This window comes from Acartia tonsa, chromosome 4 (assembly GCF_053477335.1).
Source record: "Acartia tonsa isolate MP-2025a chromosome 4, ASM5347733v1, whole genome shotgun sequence".
Taxonomy (NCBI): domain Eukaryota; kingdom Metazoa; phylum Arthropoda; class Copepoda; order Calanoida; family Acartiidae; genus Acartia; species Acartia tonsa.
The window spans coordinates 25,587,857-25,604,652 of NC_137263.1; the positions used below are offsets into that span (position 1 = coordinate 25,587,857).

The following is a 16,796-nucleotide window of genomic DNA, read 5'->3' on the forward strand; positions in this document are numbered from 1 at the left end:
TGGATATTGGAAGGGAAGGTTTACAAAGTCCATCATGCCTATTTAAAATCATGTTGTATGTATAAAAAAAAAAGGAAGGGAGGAATATGGGGGATCACTGGATGAAATGAAGACGCGCACGGAAGGATAATTTTAGGATATACTCCGTGTTTAGTAATGGTTCATAAAGAAAGGGGAAGTGGTAAGTATTACTTCAAATAGATGGCACGCGCGCACCAACCCACCCACAAGCCCACACACACATACACACACATAAGTTTGGTTACACTTACACGGATTATATTGGATGCTCATCTTCAAATTCTTCATATATAATATATGTATACATTGTTGAACTTAACTCTTTTTCTTATATTTAAAATGTAATAATACATAAAAATGTGCAGATTAATATTACTTTCATTAGTATCTCCTTCTCTGAATATTCTTACATCATTTTTCAGTCCTTCCCTCATCTCATCCCTCCCCTCCTCCCTGTTGCACTATCCGAATGCACTAACGTCTGTGTTTAACTTTAAATGTTTCCAAAATTTGCCACACCCATTTATTCTTCCGTCTTTCATTTTATGAGAGATACAAATCGGTTTAACACTCATTGGTCCTTTAAATATTTACTCGTGGTTTCGCCACAAGCCTCTTGGGACTTACTCCCCTGGTTCAGCAGTTAGCAAGACGAACGAACAACCGCACGGACAGAAAACTTATTACATTGCATTTGTATATTTGGAAAATCTTCGACCATAGATTTAGTTAATTAAGTAATTAAATATACAAATTTTCGCCAATTTCCAACAATATGTTCATTAATAATGAGCCACTGTGGTTGTAATATTACCACAATTTATTGTTTTACATTTACTTTTAAAATAAAATTCTTCAAAACTAAATAAACTAGGATGATTAGGTTTAGGAGTAGCGTAGCAGTAACAAGTAAATATCATTTGCAAAAATTTGTGTAGAATACAAATGGGAAAATTGTCGTCAATCTAGGTTGCTATTTCCTCTGTTATTTATTAGTCAGTTGGTTCATCAGGAGAGAATATGGGGTAAAGGGGGTGAAGAGAGAGGATCCTTATCTCCGCCCTTTGGAATCAAATTGCTTCTACTAATATTCATCATACCTCTTAACTCCCCTTTATTAGCCATATAGTTAGAACCAAGTAACATTGTATCTTTAATCAAATTCCAAAAGTTTTTAATTGACGCCATAGGTATGCCATCTAAACCAACAGCAGCATTTAGATTAGCATTTTTAAGCACAGTTTCCAGTTCAGACATTTTAATTGGCGACTCAAGATTTAATTTATCTTCTTGTGATAATTTAAAGGGGTGCAAAATTGGATAATTTTCATTTTTTTCAAAAACTTCTTCAAAAGAAATTTCAGGTTCAAAAGAAGTACTGAAAAGTTGTTTAAAACGATTAACAATAAAATTTTGTCTCTCATTATCATTATTAATTACTTTCCCTGAATAGTCTTTAATTGAAGATAAAGATTTATGAGAGTTCTTATTTTTCAGAAGTTCAGAAAAGCTTCTAGTACCTTTCTCATGGTTTAATAAGTTGAAATAATTTGTGTTTTCTAATAGTCTTAGATTTTCCCTGTGTTCAATTTCCAAAAGTTTTGCCTCTATTTGTTTAAAATTTACAGAACTGAAATCACCTATACTTCTTAAATGTGATAATTGATCCGACAAATTGTTTTTTTTAACATAAAATGACTGAAATGATATACATGTATTTTTTTTTCATTTAATAAACATTCCAACATTAAGTCCAGTTCCAACTGAGTATTATAAGACAAAAAAAGTTTCAATACTGGGAAATTGTCCACATTTCTTAATGTGTAACGTATTAATGTTCTTGTTGGTTTTTAAATACAGACATTTGAATATATTATGTAACTTAAATTTCCACCAGCCCCCCCCCCCCCCTCCATCTACACGTCATAACTTTTAATTTATTTTAAAATGGTTGTATTGTGCACATTTTACATTTATTGCATCAGGGCCCTACCCTACAACTTAATTCAAAATATTTTCGTTTTATTTGTCCTAAGAAATGCATTGAAATAAAAAATTTCAATATAAGAAAATCATGTTTTTTGTTGGCAAAATTACTCTTTAACTTACTTTTGTCCGAACGATCGTATAAGGCTATGAGTATTGAGTATGCAGGAAACACCAATTATTATCAAGTAAACCAAATAAACAATGATATTTATTCTATTAGAACATAGAAGATTTCTATTGATATTTTTACTGTTTAGCGCCTTTTCTATAATTCAGGTTTTTGGCTGTCTGTCTGTTTGTGCTGCTATATCAGTGACTCTATCTATTCTTTTTTTTTTAATTTCTTGTAAGTTGCTTCGTTTTCAACAAAAATGTATATATTATGTACAGTACAATGTACATTAATTAATTGAAGTTTAATCAATCAGTCAGAAGAAAATTTATACAACATATAGTAAGGTATTACGTTGTATTATTTACTAGGGACTCTATATTCGAAGGGATATGGAAGGGCAGAAAAATAGCTTAAAATAATACCAAGACTTATTTATAAAAATAAAATAGCCTAAAACCATCTCAGGGCCTATAAGAAGCTTCCCTATAAAGAAGAACCATATTGGTTCAGTGGTGAGCGAGATCCTTCGCCACAAACAAAAAAAGCTTAGCACTTTATATTATAGGACATGTCTTCGTTTATTTACCTGTCTAAACAAGGCTTTGTCTTTTGTTTGTCTGTCCGCTGCCAGTTTACTACGATTATTTCATACGTATGGAAAAATACTGGCTATATGATAAAACATTTTCACTAAAGCTGTGAAACAATAATAATGTACCTTTTCGTGTAAAAGGTTTAGTTTTCTTAGTAGATGTTTATTTGATCTTAGATTTAATGACATCCATTTGTTACCCAGACGTAAACATAAAGGTGTTCGTTTAATTCCACAGTTAAACCAAAAAATTAAAAGCCTCTGCAACTATCATATTTGTCAAATCAAAAGCACACTAGTAGAAAGTAATAGCTGGAAATACTGCATTCATATTAGGTCACACTAGAATTAATATGTTCTTCTATTTTTCAATTTATCATACCCTAGCGTGAACTTTGTTCTATAAAAATTAAAACTACTTACACTTTAATTTCAAAACTTATTTAAAGCTCTATATTTCCATTTTATTTAGTAATAAGTTGTGCCTGTTGTTTATTGTTAGGGCCCTAACTCTGCTGGGCTTATTCCTGCGGTCATAGGCACCCCCAAAATTTTTGATTTTCAAATTTTACCCCCCCCCCCCCAAATAAAAAAGCTTCCCTCTATGATATAAAGATTACCCCCCCCCCCCCCAAAAAAAAAGAGCTTGGACGCCCCTGCCTGCGGTACCCTAACCTGTCGGTCTAAAAAAATAGATAAATTGTGGGAGTGGTATCAGTTATCAACAGGGTACTTTGGTGAAAGCGCCCATTTTTTCCGCAATTCAAATATTAACAAGGATGACAACATCCATAAAAGCGAAGCTCTGAAATGGTAGAACAAACGGACATTAACATTTGTAGAGTGTCAGAACTGAATAATCAGAATAAGAGTCTAAGCAAAATTGTGAGTAAACTTGTTGAAAAACTTCTTGATACAGGATAATGTTTACAGGCATACTTACATTTTTAGGACTTGATTATAGAGTTGCTTTGCTTATAACATTGTACTATGTTGTCCCAGGAATCAATATACCAAAAATCAGAACAATCGGTTAATTAGATCACTTAAAAATTTGTTGTTATAAAAGTAATTAATCAATATGTTTAAAATGGACGTACAGACATTCTGGTAATGATTATAGAGTTGATTCGCTTTCTAAATCGTACCTAACTACTACAGGAATCAACATGCAAAGTTTGAAATAAATAGGACAATTCTAACATGCCTAAATTTTACGAAAAAAGCTATCCGTCACGGACGGACGGACCGAACCTAATTATAGAAAAGCTTCGCTTTTAATAATTATAGAAAAGTTTCGCTTTTAAAAAGCAATGTAAAAAATTGGTTTTAATTAAACACTATAGAGACCTAAAATATGATCAAGTCAGAAATACTAAGGCATGCATTTTAGGCACTTCGAAGACAGCATACGACAAAATAGTCAAAGTTAAAACGTCATTAGAATCGGCAAAGCCTGGATTAAAAATAAAATGATTGAGCCAATAATGTAAAAGTGTGTTATATCTTAACTTTTCATGACTGCTTGACCAAAGTAGCTTCAATTTTTGTGCAAAATTAAAGTTGTTTTTAAAATAACTTCACATTTCTAGCTTGATAGCGAAATAGGCTTGGTGGTTGACCATGTTGTAAGTTTATACAAATTACAAAAGTTTTTACATTAAAACTTCTTTATCAGTATTTATCCTTTTTCATTAAAAGACTTTTTTTATCTAATTTTGTCGTTTGATTCAATTTTTAAATACATAGCACCTCGCTCACATGTCATTCATGTCTTTTTTATGGCCTGTGAATTTAAAAAAACTAATTTTTAAAAGCGACTCTTTTCTATAATTAGGGTCGGTCAGTCCGTCCGTCCGTCACAAAGAGATAGCTCTTTTATTTAATTCAAATAGGTTAGAATTGCCCTATCATTTTCAAACTTTGCATGATGATTGCTATAGGAGTTAGGTACGAGGTAGAAATCGAAGCAACTCTATAATCGTTACAAGAAAGTCCGTATGTCTATTTTAAACATGTTGATTTTTAACTTTTTAACAACAAATTTGTATGTGATAAAATTATCCGACTGATTTGATTTTTGGAATACTGATTCCTAGGACAACAAAGTACAATGTTATAAGCGATGCATCTCTATAATCAAGTTCTAAAAATGTAAATATGTCCTTAAACATTATCCTGTATTTAAACTGTTTTTCAACAAATTAAATCAAAATTTTGATTTGACATTTATACATTTATGTTCTTATTTTTCAGTTCTGAAACACTACAAGTATTAATGTTCGTTTCTCCTATTGTTTTAGAGCTTCGCTTTTATGGATGTTGTCATCCTTGTTTAGAAATTAAATTCAAAGTCATTTTAACTTTTTATGAACATTTGTCTTATTTTTTGATTGATTGAAAAGAATTTTAATCTTCTTTTGGTGGACTTGATTAAATTTGAGCTAAAAAGTATATGTGTGTGATTTAAAAATGTTTCTTATTTTCCTTGATGTTTATACAAATTATGTAAAAAGAAAATAAATAAATATTCTTTATGAAAATGAGAAGAAAAGTTTTAATCAGATTACACACATCATCAGTGTAAAACTTGTATCTTTATAAGCAATATATATTTGTTGATTAACAAGGATCATATTATCCAGATATCCAGCATAAAATAGTTAAAAATAAAAAAACATTATTTCACGATTAGCGCCAAGAAAAAACCATTAAATTTTTACAATTTAAAGATTGTATTCACTTAAACTGCACAAAGTTTTTGTTTTCGACCCCTCTCCCCAAAGCCACAGACTTTTTGGGGTAAAAAAACTGCTCAGGTGTATTTACTAATTGTTAAAAATAGAACTGCAAGAGAACAAAAAAGGATGTTATAGTCTCCTGATTGATAAAACTGTGTTTATGACAGATTAATTTACTTCATTATTGATAGAATAAAATACAAGTTTCTTAGTTTGTCGGTTACATGCAATAGACCATTATAAAAGGAAAGCCCCAATTTTTATCATACTTGGGTTCTTGTAATGAATAAGGTTGTACAACTTTTTTTCTATTATATTTTAAAATGTTGGTGTGGAGGAAAATTGACCTTTGATTTTGTGTTAATCTCTAAATTTGTAAGGTTTTGGAGATTGGGAGTGTAGTTAATAATTAGAGTTCTAAACCTTATGCCACGGACGTCCAGCTTTATATTTTTATTTTATTAATACTCACATTTTGTGTTAAAATTTACCTGAGCTGGATCTTTAAATCATTTAGTGGTGAGCAAGATCGAGGTGATCCGAACCGATCTGGCTCTACCCCGATCTGGCTAACCACTAAAATGATTTAAAGATCCAGCTCTGGTTGATAAATAAGGGCTTTGAACCATGGCATGAAGCATTAGCAATTTGTGAGGGTTTTCACAGGATAATGCAATTATGCACAACCGAGTATATAGCCGTCAGTGGGCAACTAAGTGAGGCAAAAGCATTTTTTGATTGCATCAAAACCATGAAAATTATTAAACACTAAAATATCCTGTAATACTACAAAACAGTATAAAATTTTGGTGGATTCCAAATTCCAATAGTATTTCCATTTTCTTATCCCTCTATTCCTGATTTTGGCCGGACAAGAAGATTAACTAGATCACAATCAATTTGTCTCTCTCACAAGGACAGGTGTGCATATTTTATATACTGTATTGGAATATAATATAAATCTAATTTTATCCACAAAAAGTGCCAAAAAGGCGTCAAATTAAAAGAAGAAACCGCTGTACATATCTGTGATGTATGCAGTTTGTTTTATCTGTTCTTTAGCCTTTCATTATTAGGGTGATTGTGGATTGTCGGAAAAGGACTGCTTACTTTTGATTGAACGCTGATTGAATAGACATAGTATAACTAGATGGTCCATCTTCAAATTCTTCAAACTTGAAAAGGGAATTCTAGCAGACAAACACATTTATTTATGTTTGTTATACACGATTTTTTCTACTATTAATAATAATTTTTCGAGAATATAAGCTAGCTCTATCCTAAGAAATTATACTATCCATAACTGACTCATAATACATATGCGAATGAAATAAAAAATAATCGCTCTTTTTCATTAAAATCTTTACATTTTCTAACCTCCTCTGTTCTTTTTTTGGCTGATTTATAATAATTATCTCTATTGCTAATTATTAACTTTCAGTTGCGGTGGGCTTTATCTGCAATTTTCCGGCCACAGCTCACCTAACAAAAGCTAGCTAAAATGCTTTCTATACCAAATACCTATCACTTTTAGTTTCATTTACAACGTGCTCGAAAGACATTATTACTTTATTTAAGTTACTAGCCTCTAGAGGCACATGAGGAGGGAGGAGTGAATGCCAAGCCCCATTTTTATTTAATTTTTCTATGTTGCATTCAAGTCTCTACGAAAATAAGAGAATATTTTTTAAATTTTGTGATTTCTCTTGGGAGAGTGGTGGTACCCTCCCCCTAAATAGTCATAAACCTTCCCGGGACCTATGAGAAGCTACCCTGTTAAGAAGAACCCGATAGGTACAGACAAACAAACATCCTGTTACTTTAAAATAAGGATTGCTAATTGGACAAAAAAGTCAAACAACCTAACAACTTACTATGGTGTGTGTTATAAAAAGTAGACATGATTCTAAATAAAAGGAAAATTAATCCTAAAACAAATAAATAAAAGAAAACGCAATGACGCGTAATTGTGTTTTTTTCATCGTTGGCAAATTTCAAGTTTGCACAGAAGAAACTCGTGTTTACATTTTAGTTGGTTTTATCTAGTTACAAATTTATAAACTTACAAGTTGAGCGGATGAGAATATTCCTAGCCCCTTGACTGTTGTAAAATAAGAGAAGGTAATGAACCTCTTATGAACCAGGTACTATTAACCTATATTTTTTGCATAATCCGAGTTTGAAAGGAATTTCAAAAGTAAAATTGAATTGATAGGAATCAGTAGTAATATTTTATTTTTGTATTTAATGCAAGCTTAACCATTCTCAACTTCCTATGATAGAGAATCACAAATGAAGTAAATAAATGGTAAACTTCTATGGAAGACTGATTTTATGTACATTATTTTGGGTAACAATGCGCAATTTATTTATTATAATTGTCAAGGAGGCCCCTTTTATTTTTGTTTTCATTTAGTACTTTAACAAGGATGACAACATCCATAAGTAGCGAAGCACAAAAAATAAAATCATGGATGGTAATACATAGATTTAAAGTGTATTCATTAATTGATTTATTGGAGAAAATAAACACGAAACCCTGTTTATTTTGTATAATGATGTCGGTCAAAGTAAATTACATAAAAGATGCTCATAACAATGGAAAAAAATTATTTTGATACTGATATCCCAAAAATGTTATAAATTGGACCAAAAACACCAAAGATATGGGGATTGGAAATATGCAAAATAGCAAATATAAAAATAGCAAAAACCTGCTAAAAGACAGTCTGACCGCCATGCTTGTTTTCTTAAAACGGCAGGAAATTTAATTTTTAAATTCTTAACTTAATAAAATTTGGAAAATCGGACTATATACATCAAAGATATAGAAAAATTCAAAAATAGCCAAAAACCTGCAAAAAGGAAGTCTAACCATCATGGTTGTTTGCTTTAAACAACAGGAAATTTAATTTTGATATGTATAACTGAAAAATTTTTGAAAATCGTACCATAAACACCAAAGATATGGAGAAAAATGTAAAAAAAATACAAAAATAGCCTAAAACCTGCTGAAAGGCAGTCTGGCTGTCATAGTTGTTTTCTTTAAAGGACAGGAAATTTAATTTTGATATCTATAACTAACAAAAATTTGGAAATCGGACCATAAACACTAAAGATATGGAGAAAAATGTGAAAAATACAAAAATAGCCTAAAACCTGCTTAAAGGCAGTCTAACCTTCATAGTTGTTTTCTTTAAACAACTGGAAATTTAATTTTGATATCTATAACTGAAAAAATTTTGAAAATCGCACCATAAACACTGAAGATATGGAGAAAAATGTGAAAAATACAAAAATAGCCTAAAACCTGCTAAAAAGCGGTCCTATCGCCATCGATGTTTTATAATTAATTGTGCTCCTTAATAATGGGAACGTTGTCAAAAAATTTCAGCATTCTACCTTTTATAGGAGCTGAGTAAATCCCATTTCCCCCATAGCGTTACGGACGGACTGACGGACGGACAAAGTGAATTATAGAGTAGCTTCGCTACTAATAAGCACTATTATATAATTATGATTAATCATCTATAATTTAGAGGAAGATATTTATTGCTTTATTGAAACACTAGGAGCTTCTCCCCCAAAAGATTCTTACATGACAATTAAATTATTCCACACCTTTTTCCAAAAGGACGAAATAATTTTCTGGGATGGTTGTGTCTCACACCCTCCCCCATCCCTAAAAGACTAATAGTATAACCAATTGGTTAAATGGTTAGCGAGACCTTAAGCATCAATCGTAAGGACAGGCACTGTTCTACTAAAGTTCAACATGTATTCTTATTCCTAAAACAGACAGACAGCCCCTGTATAATTTGTTGAGTGTATAAACTGTAACCAAGGATATATCCAAATTTACTGTAAACTATCCCTCCCCTTCCAATTTACGTTTTATCAACTTGTGATCGTTAAAATTAAAGTAGCATATAAATATAAAATTTCGGTAAAATATTGCTGGTAACGAATATTGCCAAAAATTTATGAATTTTAAAGGCTGCTAGCAGCCAAACGGCTGAACGTACAGATCATACTCGCACACCATTTTAAGCGTTATAAGAAGGCCTACAAATAATCTGGAATAGACAAGATCCAATGATGCACAGGGAAAGCTTCACTGAAGAAAAAACGCGTAAAATAGGTCTTTTTCGCGTATTTCTCTGCACTGCTAGATAATTATGCATTATTGATTTATGGCTATTCCAGATTATTTGTAGGCCTTCTTATGCCGCTTAAAACACTGTGCGGGCTTGATATGTACGTTCAGCCGTTTGGCAGCTAGCAGCCTTTAAAATTCATAATTTTTTGGCAATATTCGTTACCAGCAATATTTTACCGTGAACTGCAGTATAGATCCAAAATTTCTTTATTTCTTTAAAATTATTTTCTTTTTTTTCCCTGTAAATGTAAATGCGTCTCGTTATCAAAATATCAGCGTCTTATTTGATGTCTTTAGACAATGGTTCATTTTGGCGGCAAAAATTTAATTTAAAATTCTACGAATAAATTAGAAAAATTTTCCTTTTCCCTTTTGATTCATTTTTATATAAAACTATTTAATTAGATTTCTTTATTTCAAAATTAATATCACATATTAGAGTTATAACTTTCACAGATTTTATGATGTAATTTTACACCATGGAGAGTCAATAATTTGCTGTAAAGACCATCTACGTTCTTCAATTTGAAATATTCCATCAAATAATTCAAGTAAATCCTAAAAATAAAAATAATTGAAATGGCAGGATCCAGGATCATTGGTTGTTGGTTGACGTGTTATTCTGTCAATAATCCTCATATGAAAGACTAACTGTTTGTAAGGACAGACCTCGGTAACCGCTAGACCGATATGGTTCTATGTAACAGCGAACTTATGTCACAGGAACAATGTAGCTTTTTTTACCTTCGAGGAAAAATCAAACACTTTTTTTCCAGTATGGCTTCGAAACCGATTGATATCCGCTGGATTAGAACCAGTTCTCAGCTATACTGAAAAATCATGTTAGCACGTGACTTCGGCCCCTAGATGCTAACAAAACACGTTTTAATCTTAAAATACCTATGACTTCGGTAAAAAAATTATATATAGTTGGACGATGTTTCTTCTGAAAGTCCAAACTGTGTTCGTATTTATTTGCGCCTTTTTCTGGCTAAGTTATTCATCCCTAAGTTAACATATTGAACCACGTTCCAGCTTAATTTGACCTTACCCTAATGTCCCCTTGAAGGTAATGGTAAATGAAAAAAAGAGAGACAACGCTTTATTCGGAACTTTTTTAGAATTGAACTCAATCCAAAAGTTTGTTTTACTTTGATTTTTGTTTTACAACGCTAGCAATATTTTGAACAAAGTTTAAAACCCTATATGTTACATAAATTTTTAAGGAAAATTGCTTGGGTTTATCTGAGAAACTTTTTACTTCACAAGTTTAGGAATTTGTTATGAATTCAGGATCTAACAAGGAGGGGGGAGAGGACTATGGCGATTCAATGATTTAACCCACTCCCCCCTCCCCCTCCCTATATTTAACATTTACCAGATACCAACTTAATTTACCTTTGATAAAATTTCAATCATAAAATAAACTTTCTAAAATTATTGGTTGAAAAGTTTTGACACAGCTATTTTGAACAACCTCAAATTAAATAGGAGTAATAACTCTTTAAGGCAACGAATAAGAAGCTGATTAACCGTAGCTATTAGAAAAATATGTCAAAAATAAAGAACTTAAATTTCAAATAAAAGCTTTGCAGTTAATCAAAAATATTGGAATGTATATTTAGGTTGGCCCACCTGAGACAAAAACAAATCAGTTTTTGCAGGAATTTGAATATTCTTGTCTTCTTGAAGATCACTAAAGGCACTAAATGGGGTCTCACCATGCAACATTATGTAAACAAGAACCTGAAATTTTAAAACAATTTTTAGTTGTGTGGAAACTTTGTTCTATAATAGCATAAATCCCATGCTAGTGAAGCATAAAAAGATAATATGTAATGGTGCTCTACGAGAGAAAATAATGAATAGAGAGCTGCTTTGCAGTCAGACAGCCAAAAAACACCATCACTTTTAGGGTAGTACACAGTGGGATCTTTTGAAAAAAATCGGGACATCCAAAAAATCTAAAATCGACTTTTATCTATCCTAGGACCTAATAATGGCTGTAAGTAGACAGCTAGAAAAGAAATTTTTAAAAAATATTAATTTTTGGCGGGTTTATGCCATTTTTAAAAAAGGTAGTGAAAAATTTCTTTTCAGTTTTGATGATTTTCCAGATTTTTTTACACAATTTTTTCAAGGCAACAAAAAATACATTTATGTTCATCTTATGAAAAGAAAAATTTATTGAGGTACTTTTCAGATACCTGTACCAATGTCTAATTAAAGAAAAAATTTAAAAAAATATTTTTTTGGTGGTGTAAATTGACATATTGTGAGAAAATTTCACCAAAAATATTAAGATTTTTAACCCCAAAAAATCAGTTTTCTCCATTTTACCCAAAAACGGACAGGAGGCCCCGGGTTTTGCAATAATAATATTAATATACAACATGTATTGTGTATAAAACAGGTTTCACAACCTGGGGCCTCTTGTCCGTTTTTGAGTAATTGAGCATTTTACATTGCATGGTTTGAACAATTTCGTTCTTGTTAATTTCAAATTTTCCCCCGTTAGAGGGGGAAGGAGTCATTTTAGAGCCCAAAGTCATCTCTGCAATGTTTTCAAACTTATTAAGGCGGATCTTTCTTGACTCATGCATCATTTGCCTCTGGCGAACCGTTTCGCCTTTATTTGCCGCCGTTGGCGTGATTTTTAACGATTTTTGCCGTTCTCGCGGTTTTAATGGACATTTCAGGGATAAAGGAGTCGTTAAATAAAGATGACTTAAAAATACTTTTATTTTAGCAATTAAATTTGCTAAATTTCATGTGTTCTAAAATAATTTGTAGTTCTAACTGGTTTTGGTCCAGCAGAAATTCAAATTTGGAGATTAATTATAATATTGCAAAAACATTATATACGCATCAGAGAGAGAGAGAGAAATATACGTTTGAGAGAGAATATATTTTAAGTAATTATGCTTATATTATTATACAAACTTTAAATGAAGATAGCTAGACCTAGAATAAAGGTATTAACACAAAATCAAAAGTGTTTTGAAAATTATGTTATTGTTGTTTATATCTGTAAAAAAAATATTTGAAAACATGCCTTATAAGTGTCCTATTTTACTTATACTGGACCTACCTAAAAATGCCGGGACTCGAAATGGGTGCACCTGACGCTATATTCTTGTTCACAAACATTGTTTGCATTGAAGAAATATTTACATAGACGTTGATTTTGTTAAAATATTCCTATCCTAACTAAAGTTATGAAGTTTTATAGATTTTTTAAAAATAGGGTAGCTTCGCTCCTCCAAAACAGCAAGACGTACTTACCAAATGCACATTAGAAGTTAACAGAGGCAAAATTTAAGTTTTTTCCGAGTTAAAGCAAAAGAAATTACATCATTTCTTCAAATACAAGCTTATTTATTGAAGTTTACTTTTGTCTACTCTAAATGTCCCGTTTTTTGGCAAAAGATCCCACTGTGTAGTATTGCTACACAAATGTTCATTTTCCTTCCAAAATTCACACATAAATAATATTATTTGTCATTCTATTAAAAATGTAATATCCTTATAACAAAAGGTAAACCAGAGAGAAGCCCGCCTCACAAATATCTTCAAATAAAAGTTTAATTTTAGATTACATCCCTGAGGCTGAAATTTAATTTCCTTCACAATGTATCATGAACACGAACACGGAGTCCGGATATGACAAAATATTTTTTTCTTCTCAAATACATAATTGTTTAAAGAAAATTACATATAGTGTAAAGTTGAAAGATTTCTATTTGTCTATCTGTCCGTCTGTTAGTCTCTTATTGGGGCGTATCCTCAAGACTCAAAGAGCAAAAGACTAGCAGTCGATAAGTAATAAAAATAAGTATTTAAAGTATACAACCAAATCTAACATTTACGCCCTAAAAACAGGATTTGAATTATTAATATAGAGTATTAAAGAATTCTATATCAGTTAAGAATTCCCGCTAAATACTAAAAAAATCGCTTTTCTTTTTCATGAAATCCTTACATCGAATGGTTTAGACTCTTTTATCTTTAAATTCTAGGTTGGTTTCAGTTAATTTTCTGCACCTTCTCTCACCCTTTGCTTTGCTAGATGCTAGGAGGACAGCAGCTAGTGTAATAAAAGGACTGAAACTGACCCCTAGAGACCAGATTTCTTGTTTAACCAGCGAGTATTTCCTATTTTGTACAACGTCAGGGCTAGCATAGTCTTCACTTCCACAAAACTCCCTAAAATCATAATTAGGCTTGTCTTAATTGTAGAATTAGTCTGCAACATGTCATTATAACTTTTGCTACTATTAAAGAACAATTAACTTAAAAACTTTCTAATAACACATCCTATTCTCCATAATTCTTAGTCAAATGCAATACAGATTTTGATATAAAAATCTTTAAACTCTTATTCATGTTATCTTACTATGATTCTTCTTTTTTTCTTTATTTGATGTAAGTTTCTATAAACAATTGAATAATCTAAGTGGGAAGTGCTAAGGGAATAGTTTAAAAGAGTAGTGTGTATCGATGTACACAAATCTAGATTGTAGCGTAGATACTTTATATCACTGAAGAAGCCTCTAGCTACGCCCCTAGTGGCCTCTACAGCCTTTTTTAGGGGTTATTTCATTTTTGTATAAAGATTTCGTTTAACACAACGCGAAAATAAAGCTATATAGAATAAATCTATCTTTTTTTCATAGCTTGAAATATTATTGAAATAATAATAAAAGATATATTATTCATTAACAAACAAATATAGAAAGACAATCATTATCACTGGAAGCTAAGCAATATAGAATACACTTTTCGTGTTAAAAATAAATCACCTAGTTGTAATGTTTTGATGACAACAGGCTGATCCAAAATCTATAATTTTTACATTGAGTGCATCATCTTCTACCAATATCACATTCTCATCCTTATTAAAAAATATTACCTTTTAAACATGTATGGTTAATTTTCTTATTTCGCAAATGGGACATACATACACCCTTCTACTTAAGCTTAAGAAAATAATTGTTTTATTCTTTTAAAAAGGTTAAGGTAGGTTAAATTATTTTAGCAGCAAATGAGCCTAAAGAATAGGTTTTAATAGGAGGAGTTAGATATGTAGATTGCATTGCAACAGCTAAGATAGTTTTGAAAAAATTTTGAAGCTAGGACAATTATGTCATGAAAAGAACGCTAAAAAACAAGAATTAGAAACATTTTAGGAGGAAAAAGAACAGTTAAGTAGAGTGTAGCAGTAAGAGTAAATTATGTTAAGTTGATTTAAATTCTTGAATTATTAATATTAAATGTTGGTAAAGACAAAATTTTCTATTTTTATCAGGTAACAATTTCGAACAGAACCTACGGGATAAAAAGAAAAAGTCACCTTCTTGCAAAATATAACAATCTACCCAGGGACAAGGGAAGGCTATTCTGGCAAACAATGCTTTTGAGCTGATTTCTTAGATTTCCAGTTTAAACTTGATGATGAGATAAAGCAACTTTAAGCAGAATTTGATAAGAAACTCAAGCATTATTTTAATACTTTTTGCTCTGTTTACTAAAAGCCATGCTAAAAGGATTGTCAGAGTTTGTCTGCACATTCAGTTTAAAGATGTATGAGCAGACTTAAAGCTTTTTTTACAACTTTTAGGTATTTTATCTAAATCATAAACAACTTGTAAATTATATGTTAAATAGTGAATAAATTTATTAAAAATTCTAAAGAGTGGATAGCTGTAATACTTTCAAAAATATTTAAGATTGTTTAAATATTTATCTCATTTACAAATTTAAATTCAAAAAAGGTTTTTACGACACCTAGCAATAAAATTCTGAACTACATAGCTATGTATTTTCACAATCATACATTTTATGATATTTGTTGTAGTTTAATTTTGACTTTCTTGGCAACTTCTTGTATCTAATGGCTAAACACGTTGGAGGAAAGTGGCGAATTAGGGAAGTAAAATAAAAAAGCTTCCCTGAAATCATGATTTATTAAGTACTGCAATAATCAAACCTAAAAACTACTAATCTTCTCTAAATATTACAACTTACAAACTTTTTTAATCATTTAAAATATGGGTAATTTCCCCCAAAGTGCCTTGTAGAGCACAGAGCCCCACCATTTCCCTACCATTAATGTAAAGCAAATTGAAAACGATCAAAGGGGAACTACTCCTTTTGGTATAGCAAAGGTAACCAAAAAAAAATTAAAAAGGAGGGGAACAGTGCTTGATAGGCAACTTTGTGGTAAAGCCCCAATATATGCTTTTTTATGCTTATTATAGATTAAGTCTTAGATCTTCAAATAGAATTTAGTATTTTATATTTTAGGGTTATTTTTTTCAAAGAGAAGCTTTTCTATAATTAGGATTGGTCAGTCCATAGGCATGTTAGAATTGTTTAATCATTTTAAAACTTTGCAGGTGATTCCTGTAGTAGGTATGATTTAGCAAGCGTAGCAACTCCATAATCGTTACCAGAATGTCCGTATGTCCATTTTAAACATGGACAAATTTTTATGTGATTCCTGTGACAACAAAGTACATTTTTATAAGCGAAGCAACTCTATAATCATGTCCCAGAAATGTAAGTATGTCCATAAACATTATCCTTTATCAAGCAGTTTTTACTTACAATTTTGCTTCGACTCTTATACATTTATATTCTGATTATTCAGTTCTGACATTCTACAAGTGTTAATGTCCATTTGTCCTACTGTTTCAGAGCTTTGTTCTCATAGATGGTGTCATCCTTGTTTAATAAGTAATGAACAATTAATTTAATTTTAAGCTTTATGCATAAGTTAGATTATTTTCTAATTTTTTCAATTTTTCTGTAAAGATCAAATTCGTTAGGGTTGAATTTGTCCAATTTCTTTTTTTATAGATTTATATAGTGAGATATTTTTTAGTTATTGAATCATTTTGAAACTTATGCTTTAACCTGCCTCGAGGGGTTAATCAAGGTGTTAATCAAAGTGCTTTTGATTAAAAATTTGTTGCAATATTTTGTTTTTGTTTGTAAACAGTTACAAATATCATGAATAAGAAAAAAATGTAAAGATTTTAATTTCAGGAAGTATTATAAAATATTTTTTAAATCTCCCTAATTCTAAATTGTTTAGTAAGAAGCCTTTGTTTTGATTCTAAAAACAGACGGTTAATGAGGTGAGGTTTGGTGATAGCTTATGATTTATACCTTCTG

The 16,796-nt window shown here is 30.9% G+C and overlaps 1 protein-coding gene across 3 annotated transcripts in view; it reads right to left on the reverse strand.

The window, feature by feature from the left end:
* Nucleotides 1-10,029: 10,029 nt before the first annotated feature.
* Nucleotides 10,030-16,796, reverse strand: part of LOC145318278 (NUAK family SNF1-like kinase 2) — a 29,324-nt gene continuing 22,557 nt past the window's right edge. For 2 of the 3 annotated variants that reach the window (XM_080159592.1, XM_080159593.1), the window contains 4 exons: nt 14,420-14,511; nt 13,733-13,823; nt 11,253-11,363; nt 10,030-10,175 (listed from right to left, as the gene is read on the reverse strand). In XM_080159592.1, coding sequence (XP_080015718.1) covers nt 10,077-10,175; nt 11,253-11,363; nt 13,733-13,823; nt 14,420-14,511 — 393 coding nt within the window. In that variant the 3' untranslated portion in view covers nt 10,030-10,076. The remainder of the gene's footprint in view (nt 10,176-11,252; nt 11,364-13,732; nt 13,824-14,419; nt 14,512-16,796) is intronic. The other variant, XR_013879288.1, reaches the window with a different exon arrangement.